The sequence below is a fragment of the Ranitomeya imitator genome, chromosome 5, assembly GCF_032444005.1.
Source record: "Ranitomeya imitator isolate aRanImi1 chromosome 5, aRanImi1.pri, whole genome shotgun sequence".
NCBI lineage: Eukaryota > Metazoa > Chordata > Amphibia > Anura > Dendrobatidae > Ranitomeya > Ranitomeya imitator.
Genome location: NC_091286.1, coordinates 516,482,932 through 516,498,020, shown reverse-complemented (window position 1 = coordinate 516,498,020; position 15,089 = coordinate 516,482,932). Strand labels below are relative to the sequence as shown.

Genomic DNA, 15,089 nt, shown 5'->3' with positions numbered 1-15,089 from the left:
GCTGCCAATCATAAAAATCCGCTAAAAAAACCACTATGAAAGTAAATCAAACCCCCCTTCATCACCCCCTTAGTTAGGGAAAAATTAAAAAAATGTATTTATTTCCATTTTCCCATTAGGGCTAGGGTTAGGTTTAGGGTTAGGGCTAGGGTTAGGGTTAGGGCTAGGGTTAGGGCTAGGGTTAGGGCTAGGGTTAGGGCTAGGGTTAGGGTTAGGGCGTGAACGTTTAATTTTAATTGGCCCGATTGCTGTCAATCCCCTTATATACAATTGGCAATGTTGCTAGATGATTACATGTTATGTATCCCTGCATTTCTGTTGCACTCTGATTTTTGGAATACTGTTTTTATTACACCACTTTTTTGGCTAAAGATTATTTTAAGTTATAAATACTCATGTATCTTGGACTTCCATTATTTGCCCGTGATCTCATTGCTGAATATTGTATCAGTTCTTTGGATCACATTTGGATCCTTCAAAAGAAACCTGAAAACCCACCTTTTCAAGAAAGCTTGCAACCTAATATGACCACACGGCCACCTCAACACCATCGGAGCTACTGCAACCCCCGACCTACTGTCTCCTTCCCCATAATCCTGTGGAATGTAAGCCTGCAAGGGCAGGGTCCTCGCCTCTCTGTATCAGTCTGTCATTGTTAGTTTGTTTACTGTAAGTGATATATGTATTTGTATGTAACCCCTTCTCATGTACAGCACCATGGAATTAATGGTGCTATATAAATAAATAATAATAATAATAAGTTCTTGACCATAATTACACAGAAGACTCCTCCACATGGGAAATTGTTGTATCATGTACAATTACATGCCTCAATTTAGTTTAAAGGACGATCCCTTCTCATTCCACATGTTTGGCCCCGTTAAAACAAATATCAAAAGACTGACCATCACTTGAAATCAGGTGTGAGCATACTAAGGCTAGGTTCCCATTGCGTTAATGGGACCGCGCTAACGGACAGCGTTGCACGGCGAAATTAACGTCGTGCAATGCGTCCGTTAGCGCGCCCATTAACAGCAATGGGGACGCGCATCACTAGCGCGTGCCATTTTCGGCACGCGCTAGCGATGTGCCGGTGTTTTGTGGCGCGCCGCGGACGCTGCTTGCAGCGTCCGAGGCGCGCCCACGGTCAGTTCCCCGCTCTCGCAGATCGGAGATCTGCGAGAGCGGGGACGTTTAACGCGACCCCTTTACAACACATTGCGTTAGCGCAATCCGCTAGCGCTAGGCGCTAAACGGATTCACTAACGCAATCTGAACCTAGCTTAAGAGTAGTCATCTCCATATAAAACCATCAAATAAAGAAGCACTCTGTAGCGCTACAGCATGCAAATGTGAAATATAGGAAATCTGAATTGCAGAAAAAACCCACCTTTACTTCTCTCCCGTGGCGGCACCATTCCAGCTGTGTTGGCACTCGCACTCTCGGAGCTCACACGGGGTTGTGACGTCACCTGAGCCCTGCGCCAGCTTCACCATCCCCGCTTTTGGATGCCACCTACAGGATGCCAGGGCTGAAGCTGCTTTCTGTCTAGCCATTGATGTTCCATTTGTTTGCTCACATGCCATAACAACCTCACACATTGACCGGCGGTGACATCATCACTAGTATTTTCTCACGGTCCTGAGGTCACCGCAGATCAGCCCGGCCTTGATGATGTCACCGCTAGTCAATGATGCTGCGCTATTAGCAACTCATTCACCAGTGGTTCTCAGCCTGGACGGTCGCATCTTGGCACAGTCCAGTTTGAAAACTATTTAGCTCCCAGATGTGAATTACAGCGTGGGACAGAACGACGGACAGGTATGGTATATTGTTGTTTTTCTATTTTACTTTTATTACAGGTGATCGAGGTCTTCGTTGGAGTTAGGAGATGTTGTAGGTATAGTTTAATTGAGATTATTAAAGGAGTCTGTGTCATTTTTTCAATTAAAAGACTTTATTCTGGCTGTGTCTTTATTTAACATATAACTATAGGATTAATAAAGTAGAGGTGTCTTATAGACAACTCTCCATTACTAAGCTGTGGGCTTGATGTCACCTGACAATACAAAAGTGACATCAAATATGAACCCCATTTGCCACCACTACAGGGCAAGTGGAAAGAGCAGAGCAAAGTGCCAGAATTGGAGCATCTAATAAATGCGCCTTTTCTGGGTAGCTGTGGGCTGCTGTTTTTAGGCTGGTGGGGACCTATATCAATGGCTCTTTACCAGCCTGATAATACCAGCCCCCAACTGTGAGATTTAGCAAGGCTGGTTGTCAAAAATGGTTGGGACCCCACACCGGTTTTTAATTATTTATTTAAATAATTTTAAAAAACAGCGTGGGAACCCCTCTATTCTTGATATCCAACCTTGCTGAAGCTGGCAGCTGAGGGATGCAACCCCCAGCTATGAGTTTTGCCTGGTTGGTTCAAGAAACTAGGGGGAATCCATACCAGGTTTTTCATTCATTTATTTTGCTATATTGCAGGCGGCGGTTGAGGAATACCCCTATCATCCGCTCCTGCTGTCACTGTTATTAGAGGAAGCAAGTGTCAGATGATGGGAGAAATAGTCTCAAAAGCCCCCACCTGCTGTCATCATTCTGACTTTAATATAACTCTCATCATTCCTTTCTGCTCGCGACGATCGCCAGCAGAGCAAGGGAGAATGATGACAGCCGTCTTCAGCACCTGCCGCCGGGGAACAGCGCTCACTGTAGCGCTTCTTCCTTGGCAGCTGTCCATGTGGTACTGATGCGGCACAGGGGCAGCACACAGTTGCCACACGTGTGCTGCAAGTAATACAAAACGGATAAACGGACATGGATATCTCTGGTACCAGAACTGGTACTGGAAATAAATGGCTGTGTGAAACCTGCCTAATGCATAGCTAAAAAAAGAAGCTGCACTACTAAGTATGCACACGCCTAGAAAATGAACTTGTGATCATGCAGTGTTATCAGGGGCTGTACAGTTCTTAAATTGGACTAATATAGCAGATATATTTATAAAATATTTTTTTAAAGATGTTTATATATAGTTTATGTGGGTGTCTTTATGGATTATTAAAACAAGTGTGCAAAAGAATGTAAATCTTTTTTTAAAATATGCAGACTGTGAGGCAAAGAGATAAATTAAAATTTATGGAATATTGACAATTGTCTTTTGTCATAAAGTTCTGTACGTCAGTATATCCCAGATCAATCAAGTCACAGTCATCTCTGGCTGACTGGCTGATGCAATCTTCAGCAATGTGTGAAATGGCACCAGGCATTTTTTTTCCTGCAATCTGCGTGAATCAAATTGCATATTATTTGAATTAGCCGGGATCTGCAAATCTCATGAAATTTGACTCCAAGTCGATTTGCTGCAGATCAAATCAATTTTCTCTAATAAACAGCATATTCCTAAGGTATTGTTACGGCTAGCATCACACGCAAATGTATGTGAAGGTGTCTGCTTGTCTTACAGACTGGGCCGCACACTAACAGCAACACGTAGTGTAAATTTAAACTCTGAAAGGATGCCGTAATACAACCTGGATTATACTGCTTTGCATACAGGGCCAACGTGGGCTATTTGACATTAATATCCTGTGTCTCTTTCAGCTACTGTGAACAATTCTGCTAATGCCATTATATAATATATAATCTATAATATATGCCTGTTTTATACGTAATGTGGATGGAAAATTTGATTATACGAACAGTTCATGCAATTTTTCATTTTGTTGCATTATCTTTGCTCACGTCATCCTAGCAACTACACAATTAATCTTCATAGGGGTAACAGTTTTGCTTTCTTGTTATTTAGAGCTTTACTGTTTCTGCTTTCTTAGTAATAGTTAAAAAAGACCTATTAGGCTGCTTTCACACATCAGGTTTTTTGTTTCAGGCGAATTCCGGCTCTTCCGACAAAAAACGGAATAGAAAACCGGAGAAGACGGATCCGGCATTTCCCCCATTGAATATTATTGGTGCCGGATGGCGCCTGATAGCCCAGCGTTCCTTCCGGTTTGATGCCGGATCCGGCGTCAAGTCGATTCCGGCGTCTGGAAAAAACGTGTACTGTAACGTTTTTTGTCTCCGGCGAAAAAGCCGGAAAGGCCGGATCCGGTCTTTCCGGCTTTTTACAACAATGCATGTCTATGGATGCCGGAAAGCGCCGGATCTGGAAAAAATCGGATCCGGCGGCCGTATCCAGCTTTTTACACTGAGCATGCTCAAAAAACTTTGATCAGCCCCCTGGACTATATATAAAGCAGGGCCATGAGGCCTTCAGCCATTTCCAGCCCAAAAGCAGAAGAGCCAACACCCTGCCAAGACGGAAGGAGCCAGAGAGCCTGCCACAGAGCTGAGAGCCTGCTACAGAGCTGAGAGCCTGCCACAGAGCTGAGAGCCTGCCACAGAGCCGGGAGCCTTCCACAGAGCCGGGAGCCGATTCCACAGAGCTGAGAGCCTGCCACAGAGCCGGGAGCCGAGAGCCTGCCACAGAGCTGAGAGCCTGCCACAGAGCCGGGAGCCTTCCACAGAGCCGGGAGCCGCTTCCACAGAGCTGAGAGCCTGCCACAGAGCCGGGAGCCGAGAGCCTGCCACAGAGCTGAGAGCCTGCCACAGAGCTGAGAGCCTGCCACAGAGCCGGGAGCCGAGAGCCTGCCACAGAGCCGGGAGCTGAGAGCCTGCCACAGAGCTGAGAGCCTGCCACAGATCTGAGAGCCTGCCACAGAGCTGAGAGCCTGCCACAGAGCTGAGAGCCTGCCACAGAGCTAGAGCCTGCCACAGAGCTGAGAGCCTGCCACAGAGCCGGGAGCCGAGAGCCTGCCACAGAGCCGGGAGCTGAGAGCCTGCCACAGAGCCGGGAGCCGAGAGCCTGCCACAGAGCTGAGATCCTGCCACAGAGCCGGGAGCCGAGAGCCTGCCACAGAGCCGGGAGCTGAGAGCCTGCCACAGAGCCGGGAGCCGAGAGCCTGCCACAGAGCTGAGAGCCTGCCACAGAGCCGAGAGCAGAGAGACTTCCACAGAGCTGAGAGCCATGTCTCCGGGGAGGCCTCCTCCTCCTCGCCGTCCACGCATAGAGGTTAGTATGAACCAAAGGTGTGTGTGTGTGTGTGTGTGTATCATCTATTCTTTTATGTTTCATCGTAGGAAGCTGATGAGGCTGAGTCCCCCGGAGAAGAGGTGGTCCCCGAAGATGAGGGAAGGGGTGGAGAAACCCACGGAGAGGGCTCACAATTGGTATGTATCTGTGATGTATTGCGGAAACACACCCTACACTACACACAAAACATAACACTAGATGCTTACAACAAAATACATAGAAACTGATACTTTCAAACCACACACAACACATACAAAACATATATATCACATGGCACACAACACATAGAATGGCTACCAACAACCCCATAATTTTTTATTTTTGTATTCTAGAGTTCTGAATCTGGTGCCCAAGCAATAGGTCCTTCCAGTGGCTCCCGGGGTCGTCGGCGACATTCACGTGGCGGCCGTCGTCATGTAGGTTTTTTGTTATTTTTTGGGTGCAGGTTAGCAATGTTTCAAATTTGGTGTTAATTTTTTCCCCCTTTTCAAACAGGTTTCACAGCGTGCTCCAGATTCGGACGGTGAGGAGGTCGGCCTTGATATTGACCTCCTCCTCGATCTTGTCAGAGACAGGGAGCCGTTGTGGAATATGGGTGACCGCCGCCATGCTGATCTCTCAGTGACCCGTCGACTCTGGGAGCAAATCTGCTGTGAACTGATTCCGAGGTGGGAGGACCTAGATGTTCAGGCCCAGATTCAAGAACGTAAGTATTCTCAGTTCAGTTTTGGTGATGCATTCTAAAATGCTGTTTCTAACCAAGTTGTCTTTCTCCTATTTTAACAGGTGAGCGGATTGTGAAAAGGTGGTGGTCGATCAGGGATCGCTTTAAGAAGGAGTTCAATAAAGAGATGCAGGCCCGGAGTGGATCTGGAGGACGCAGGAGCACGTACAAATACGCAAGGGCCCTGTCGTTCCTCAGGTCAACGATGGTCACCCGAAGGTAAATATTACCCACCACATGCACTAATGTTTTACATGTCTAACCTCTTTTGCTCTTTCAGCCAGGGCCATGCAATGACAGTTTATTAATTGTTTGTTTCTCTCCTTTTCCACAGTACCGTTGGGAGCACTCTGGAGCCTGCAGCACAATTGAACACTTCTGGGGCGATCCCTCAAGAGGCCGCCACCGAGGGACACTTTGACAGTGAGGAACCCTCTGCACCTTCCCACTCTGCACCTTCCCACTCTGCATTTTCCCACTCTGCACCTTCCCACTCTACCGATCCCTCTTTCCCATCCACGAGCACTGGAGCATCCTGGCCGGTTCCATTGCATGTAGCTGCTGGTGAGAACATAGCGTTTCCTGTACCCCACCCTTCTGCTGCAGCCACCTCTAGTACACCTGTAGCATCGGGGCGGTTTCGCCAGAGGGGTCAGATACATAGTTATGCTCCCGAGTTCTTGCACCTGAACGCATCGTTCCAGAACTGTCTGAAAGTTTTGTCCGAGCAAATGGCTGCAGGATTCAATTTCATAAATAAAAGTATGCTCGAGATGCATACACTTCTGGTAACGATGCGTTCAGAGGCAAAACAGTCCCCGAACAACACTTTTTTTCAGTCGGTGCTTGAGCAAATGGAGACGCTATCTACTTCTCAGCAGATGCAAGTAATGGAATCCTGCCAGTCTACTCTAGCGCTAATTGCCTCTAGAGCAGATAGTTCTTCCAACCATCCTCCAACTTGCCCCCCTTCCTCCACTGTCCACCACTACAGCCAGTACCATCCTCCTGACCCGTATCGCCAAACAGACATTGCCCCATCACGCCCAACTCGCCATCATCCACATCGTGCCCCGTCCCACCAGCCACACCACCAGCCCCGTGCCCCTTCCCACCATCCACACTATCAGCATCCCTCCCGTGCCACTTCACACCCATATGATGATCCAGACCCATACAACTTCCCATCTACTTCATCCTCACCTCCTCTCCCTGCCCACTTCCAACAGACTGTATCACCCTCTTCCCAAACATCTTCTACACACATCACTCATTCTGCCACCCAGTCCTCCCAAAACATTTCGTACACCCCTCCACCCTACCAAATTTCTAACCCCAATCCCACTTTCTTGTCCACCCGCTCAATAGCTTTCTCCACTCCTTCACCCCTAACCGGTGAACATTCTCCACCACCATCACATTCCTCTCTCCACACTCCCACTGTCGAAGTGTCCCTATCAGACAGTGCCTTCGATAGTATCTCCACCTCGACGTATGAAAACATTTAGTACCCCATTTTTTTGTGTGTTACATTGTTAATAAAAGTTTTTGGTTGAAAAATCTCTTGTATTTATTCATTAGGAACAAATAACACTTTTGTAAAAAAAAGGTTTATTGGTAACAGTAGAACTTTGGGTATGCACATCTTGATTTAAAAATAAACTCAAACAGGTACCCAACATGGTTAAAAGGTAAACCCAAACAGGTACGCAACATGAGGGTAAAAACCAAACTGGTATACAACATGGGTAAGGTAAAAACAACAGGTACGCAACATGGGTAAAGGTTAAAGTTATTACTAGGTATACACAAAGTGTTTAAACTATATCATCCTGCCAGTGTATTCTTCCTTGGGGTGAAATAAAATATTCTGCAAAGTGATCCCGTATTCTGGACACTGTGGCAGAACTTCTGTATGTATGGATGCTGTAATCCATCAAGGTGGTTTCGGCAGAATGGTCCTCAATGGAAAGCTGTTCCTTGGATATAACATAATTGTGGAGGACAACACACGCTTTCACCACCTCATCCACAGTGTTTGTGTTTAAGTTTATGGATGTCAAGAGAACTCTCCATTTGGCGGTTAGGATCCCAAACGCACACTCCACCATTCTCCTTGCACGTGTGAGTCTGTATTTGAAAATTTTTTTGGTATTGGTTAAACCACGGCTGGAGTAGGGTTTCAAAAGATGCTCTGAAAGCTGAAAAGCTTCATCCCCAACACATACAAATGGCATTGGTGGATCGGAAGTTTCAGGCAGTGGTCTTGGGGGGGGGAAATTGAAAGGTTTTTCCATATAAATGCCGCCCCATAGAAGACAGTTTGAAAACTTGCGAATCATTAGAACGACCATACGCCCCAATGTCCACCGCTACAAATTTGTAATCCGCATCGGCGATGGCCATCAGCACGATGGAAAAGTACTTCTTGTAGTTGAAATACTGAGATCCAGAACCAGCCGGTTTCACGATACGGATGTGTTTCCCGTCCACCGCACCCAAGCAATTGGGAAACTGGCACACTTCCAGGAATCTGTCAGCTACTTCCAACCATGTCTGCATTGTGGGATGTGGAATGTATTCTTCATGCAAACAGTCCCACAGTGCACGGCAAGTGTGCCTCACTATTCCTGATATTGTGGAAATGCCCAGTCTGAATTGAAAATGTAGGGAAGACAGGGATTCACCGGTTGCTAGGAATCTGTGAAGAAAAGGAAGGAAGAAATTACTACAAATTCAAAATATCAAATAAAGAGTCCACAACAAAAGTTGATGCAAAAAGAATGCTTACCGAAGAGTCACCATCAGACGCTCAGCTGGGGTAATGGAGAATCGGCAATAGGTATCACTCCTTCTTATCAGATGTTGAACCCGCTCCACCAATATATCAAAGTTCTCCGCTTTCATCCGAACATAGCAGAAAAACTTTTCAGGGTCACCTCGAAGCTCCATATACAACGTTGAAAAGACTCCCCGGGTCATTCTCTGTGCCGTGATGGGGTGGATCCACAAACGGCATCGTCGCAGACGCATGACACGCTGTCTCTCTTCCTCTTTCTCAATCACAATAGCTTTTAATCGATTCGCCTCTGTGATGAAATCCACGTTGTTCTGCAGAATCTTTGCAATAATGCCCTCCATCTTGCTCTGTAGCTTGCTCCTCTCCAACCCGTCACAGATGTTAAGAACACTGTATATATAGTTTTCAGCCGGCCAATCACCTTTTTAGCCTTTCAGGGGGCGTTTTTTAAAGCCGGATCCGTAAAAAACCGGAAAGAAAAACGGACGAAACGGATGCGACCGGACGAGCCGGATCAGGTTTTTTGCCGGATCCGGACAACGGATCCGGCTAAAAAACCGGATCCGGCTCGTCCGGTTGCATCCGGTTTCTTTAAAAAAAAAACGGATCCGGTGATGCGGCGCGACGCCGCATCCGGCATCCGGCAAAAAACCTGATGTGTGAAAGCAGCCTTACTCTTGTGTATTCATGGGTTTTAATGGGAAAAATCATTTGCTCTTGTAAATAGAATCAATTACCTAAATACAGTATATCTAAAAAAATTTTTTAAAAAACAGAGTGTAGCGAGAATCATGACCAGCTCAAAAGCCTGCAAACCAAGCCAACATACTATGTCAGAACCTGTGATCTTATGAGATCTGATGAGAACTCGTGGATTTGCCGTAAAAGAGCACTGTAAAAATAACAGCTTAATGATTACTATGCACAGTGCTGTTTTTCAGTCGGGACCTGCAGCCACCATTGGTCAGAGCTCTTTGTATCCAGAATGATATGTATAAATACATATATAAATTAAGAGACCACTGCACAGTTTTGTAAAAATCAGCTTCTCTACATGTCTGACAGCCATTCCATTCCAGTGTCAGTTGAATTCCAACCATAGTACACCTCATTCTACTTAATTTGCTTCTGATTAGGTGATCATCTGAACCAAATCTTATTTAACAAAGGAAAGTATAAAAAAAAAACCTGCTGTGGTGTTCACAATCCTCTTGCAACAGGACAAGCTGGATGGCAAAACAAGTGCTAGTAATATCACAAAAGTAATAGGAATAAAAAACATAACTTTTAACGAAGCCAAAGGAGTTGAAAAGAAAAGTCTTGGGTGAGGAAAAGAAGGGCTCAATTCTGGTTTTACTAGCAGAGGGATACAGTGAGCGTCATGTTGCCTCCATCCTTAAAATTTCTAAGATGGCATTCCATTACAACAAGGTCAAGCAGCAGACATTGGGGACAACAAAGCTACAGACCGGCAGAGGGCGAAAATGAGTCTCCACTGACCGGGATGACCGTCATCTTATTCGAATGTCACTCAGCAGCTGCAGGATGACATCAAGTAACCTACAAAAGGAATGGCAAATGGCAGCTGGGGTGAAGTGCATGGCAACAACAGTTCGTAACAGGCTCCTAGAGGCAGAACTCAAGTCATGTAAAGCTAGAAAAAAGCCTTTCATCAATGAGAAGCAAAGGAGAGCCAGGCTGAAGTTTGCCAAAGACTATAAGGATTGGATCATAGAGGACTGGAGTAAGGTAATCTTCTCTGATGAGTCTAATTTTCAGCTTTGCCCAACACCTGGTCATCTAATGGTTAGACGGAGACCTGGAGAGGCGTACACGCCACAGTGTCTTGCACTCACTGTGAAATTTGTTGGAGGATCGGTGATGATCTGGGTATGCTGTAGCAAGGCTGGAATTGGGCAGGTTGTTCTTTGCGAAGGACTTATGAATCAAGCCGCATACCTGGAAAAACAGTTGATTCCTTCGGCTCAGGCAATGTTTTCCAACATGAGGCCTCCTTTTGCTAGCAGGACAATGCACCATGCCACACAGCTAGGTCAATCAAGGTGTGGATGAAGGACCACCACATCAAATCCCTGTCATGCCCAGGCCAATCTCCAGACCTGAACCCCACTGATAACCTCTGGAATGTAATCAAGAGCAAGATGGATAGTCACAAGCCATCAAACAAAGAAGAACCGCTTAAATTTTTGTACCAGGAGTGGCATAAGGTCACCCAAAAGCAGTGTGAAAGACTGGTGGAAAGCATGCCAAGACGAATGAAAGCAGTGATTAAAAATCATAGTAGTTCCACAAAATATTGATTTCTGAACTCTTCCTGAGTTAAAACATTAGTATTGTTGTTTCTAAATGATTATGAACTTGGTTTTTTTTTTTTGCATTATTTGAGGTCTGCAAGCAATGCATTTTTTTTGTTATTTTGACCATTTCTCATTTTTAGAAAATAAATACAAAATTGCTTGGAACTTCCGAGACATTTCGTCAGTAGTTTATAGAATAAAATAATAATTTACATTTTACCCAAATATATACCTATAAAGAGAAAAATCAGAAAAAATTAACATTTTCAGTGGTCTATTAATTTTTGCCAGAGCTGTGCATTCATATAGGCACCCTAAACTCTAAGGCTGGGTTCCCATTGCGTTATGGGACCGCGTTAAACGGACAGCGTTGCACGGCGAAATTAACGCCGTGCAACGCGGCCATTAACGCGCCCATTCACGCTAATGGGAACGCGCTTCACTAGCACGTGCCATGTTCGGCACGCGTTAGCGACGCGCCGGTGATTCCTGGCACGCCACGGACGCTGCTTGCAGCGTCCGAGGCGCGCCCGCGGTCCGTTTCCCGCTCTCGCAGATCGGGGATCTGCGAGAGCGGGGACGTTACCGCGACCCCGACCGCAGCCCCATAGAAAACATTGCGTTAGCGCAATCCGCTAGCGCTAAACGGATTGCACTAACGCAATGTGACCCTAGCCTTACCCTTTTCACCAAATCACCACATTTAGTTATGGGAAATAACATTATGTTTTCTTTTTTGCCCTTGTAAATACACCATGTTCCAGATTATTCTGAAAATTGGATTTTAGTGTCATAAAGAGGTAACTTTTTGCTTTTCAAATAAACTCATGGATGGCATTGGGTCTCAGGGCTTTTTGGATCACTGAAATCGATCTCAAACATCCGTGATAATTAATTTGCCTACACACGTGGTCAAAATTGTTGGTACTCCTCGTTTAATGGCAGAAAAGCCCACACTGGTCACAGAAATGACTTGAATGTTAAAAATAACTTGTAATAATAAATAAAAAATCTACACTCTCTAACAGAAGTTATGTCGCTTATCCATGTTATGTAAATAAAAGCTTATAATCTGACGTTAAATTCGTCCATTGGTTGTATAAATTATATTCTTTTGAAAGCTGAAACCCTCCGAAATGTGGTTTAGGTTAAGAAAATAAATTGTCATCAATGCAGAAATATTGATCAGTTAATGGACACAGAATGGTCAGATTTTGGCAAGAAAAAAGTTTTGTCGACCACAGAAAGTAATGTGATATTCAAACAAATAATTAACTTAAAATAGAAATATATGTTGCATAACATTGGTGAATGAAGTTGTGGTGCTATTAGAGTCATATTTAATATTTTGTGTGACTTGAAGCTTGAAGGACTGCATCCATGCGGTTCAACAATGATTCATACAAGTAATTAATGAAGTCATCAGGAATAGCAAAGAATGCAGTCTTACATGCCTCCCAGAGTTCATCTAGATTCTTTGGTTTGTCTTCCAAGCTTCCTCTTCCATCCTACCCCAAATATGCTCAATGATGTTCATGTCTGGTGACTGGGCTGGCCAGCCCTTGAGCACCTTGATCTTTTTTGCCTGGAGGAACTTTGTTGTAGAGATGGATGTATGAGATGGAGCACCATCCTGCTGCAGAATTTGACCCCTTTTATGATTTGGAATATAAGAGGTAGCTAATACTTCTTGATATTTAGGCTATTGATATTGCCTTCCACCTTGCAAATGTTTCACACACACCCATACTGAATGTAACCCCAGACCATGATCTTTCCACCACCAATTTTAACTGTTTTCTGGGTATATTTTGGATCCATATGGGCTCCAGTAGGTCTCATGCAGTATTTGCAGAGGCTGTGGTGAAACTCTACTAAAGATTCATCAGATAAATCCACCTCCTGCCACTTTTCCAGCGCCCATCTGTTTAGCAGGCTGTGGGACTTTGCAAATGCCACACGGTTTTTTATTTGCCTTTTGTTTAGTGCTGGCTTCTGGGCACTGATTCGACCATAGAGGCCATTTCGAGACAGAATCCTACAAACTGTTCTAGTCGACACGGGGTCTTGAGGTGACCAGGCCTGTTGGAGCTCTGTTACAGTGGAAGAGGGGCTTGATTTGGATTTTCTAACCAACAAACGTTCCTCCTGAGCAGTTGTCTTGCGGGGTCTGCCGGACCTGGGCTTGTCAAACACATCTCCAGTCTCTTCAAATATTTTTTTAATTATTTGTACTTGACGCTGAGACACATTAAAGGTGCCAGTCACCACTGCAGTGGATCTGGTCTTCAGCCTCTTGGTGATCCAGGCTTTGGTCGCAGGGTGGATTTTTGGCATGTTGTCAGAGCTCAAGTTGCAGTTCAAGTAAAGGTCTGGGGTGCTGGGTTTCTTTTTATACACACACACTAATTAACTGATCATTTACGGAGCACAGGTGAGGATGTATACTAAGATTGGGTGCATTATATGACCAGGCGACAACATTTTGTCTTACCAAAATCTGACCATTCTGTGTCCATTAACTGATCAATATTTCTGCATTGATGCCAATTTATTTTCTTAACCTAAACCACATTTCGGAGGGTTTCAGCTTTCAAAAGAATAATTTATAGAACCAATAGATTAATTTAACGTCAGGTTAAAAGCTTTTATTTACATAACATGGATAAGCGACATAACTTCTGTCAGGGAGTGTATGAAAATGAACAAATTAAAGTCAGACATTGCTTTCCAACCATGATTTCACAGACTTAAAATAAAAATAAAACTCCTGAAAAAGAGCTAGACAGAAATAATGGTACCCTTAACTTAATATTTTGTTCCACAACCTTTTGAGGCAATCACTTCAATCAAACAATTCCTGTAACTGTCAATGAGACTTCTTCACCTCTCGACAGGTATTTTGGTCCACTCCTCAAGAGCAAACTGCTCCAGTTGTCTCATGTTTGAAGATTGCTTTTTCCAGATGGCATGTTTCTGCTCTTTCCAAAGATGCTCAATAGGATTTAGGTCAGGGCTCACAGAAGTCCACTTCTGAATAGTCCAATGTTTTCCTCTTAACCATTCTTGTGTGTTTTTAGCAGTGTGTTTGGGTCATTATTCTGTTGTAAGACCCATGACCTGCGAATGAGACCAAGCTTTCTGACACTGGGCAGCACATTTCTCTCTAGTCTTGAGATTTCATTGTACTCTGCACTCCAGACACCCTGTGCCAAATGCGGCAAAGCAGCCCCAGGCGATAATAGAGCCTCATCCATGTTTCACAGTAGGGACATTGTTCTTTTCTCAATATGCTTCATTTTTCTGTCTGTGAATATAGAGCTGATGTGCCTTGCCAAAAAGTTCCATTTTTGTCTCATCTGTCCATAGGACATTCTCCCAGAAGCTTTGAGGCTTGTCAACATGTAGTTTGGCAAATTCCAGTCTGGCTTTTTTATGATTTCTTTTCAACAATGGTGTCCTCCTTGGTCATCTCCCATGATGTTCACTTTGGCTCATACAACGAGGGATGGTGCAATCTGACACTGATGGTCCTTGAGCTTCAAGTTCACTTTTAATCTGTTTAGAAGTTTTTCTGGGCTCTTTTGTTACCATTCGTATTATCCAACTCTTTGATTTCTCATCAATTTTTCTCCTGCGGCCACATCCAGCGAGGTTGGCTACAGTCCCATGGATCCTAAATTTCTGAATAATATGTGCAACTGTAGTCACAGGAGCATCAAGCTGCTTAGAGGTGGTCTTATTACTTTTACCTTTAACATGTTTGTCTATAATTTTCTTTCTAATCTCCTGACACAACTCTTTCCTTCGTTTCATCTGATCCATGTTGAGTGTGATACACACCATGTCACCAAACAGCACAGTGAGTATCTGTAGGTCTATATACAGGTCCACTCACTGATTCCAAGATTGTAGACACCTGTGATGCTAGTTAGTGGACACACCTTGATTTAACATGTCCCTTTTGTCACATTATTTACAGGGGTACCATCATTTCTGTCCAGGCCTATTTCATGAGTTTTATTTATTTTTTTTAATTCTGTGGAAACATGGTTGAAAAGCAATGTCTGACTTTCATCTGTTCATTTTCATCGATTCTTTTAATTATTACATTTGTCAAATTCAAGTTATTTCTGTGACCATTG

The 15,089-nt window shown here is 44.4% G+C and overlaps 1 protein-coding gene and 1 long non-coding RNA gene across 2 annotated transcripts; both read left to right on the top strand.

Moving 5' to 3' along the window:
- The first annotated feature begins 5,024 nt into the window (after positions 1 to 5,024).
- LOC138638310 (uncharacterized) lies at positions 5,025 to 5,924 on the top strand. Its single transcript, XR_011312482.1, has 3 exons — positions 5,025 to 5,518; positions 5,598 to 5,808; positions 5,889 to 5,924. It is a non-coding gene; the product is annotated as an uncharacterized lncRNA (long non-coding RNA).
- Positions 5,919 to 7,334, top strand: LOC138637830 (uncharacterized). Its single transcript, XM_069726758.1, has 2 exons — positions 5,919 to 6,045; positions 6,161 to 7,334. Exons 1-2 carry the CDS (start codon positions 5,954 to 5,956, stop codon positions 7,332 to 7,334), a joined length of 1,266 nt encoding a protein of 421 aa, XP_069582859.1. The 5' UTR covers positions 5,919 to 5,953.
- Positions 7,335 to 15,089: the final 7,755 nt, after the last annotated feature.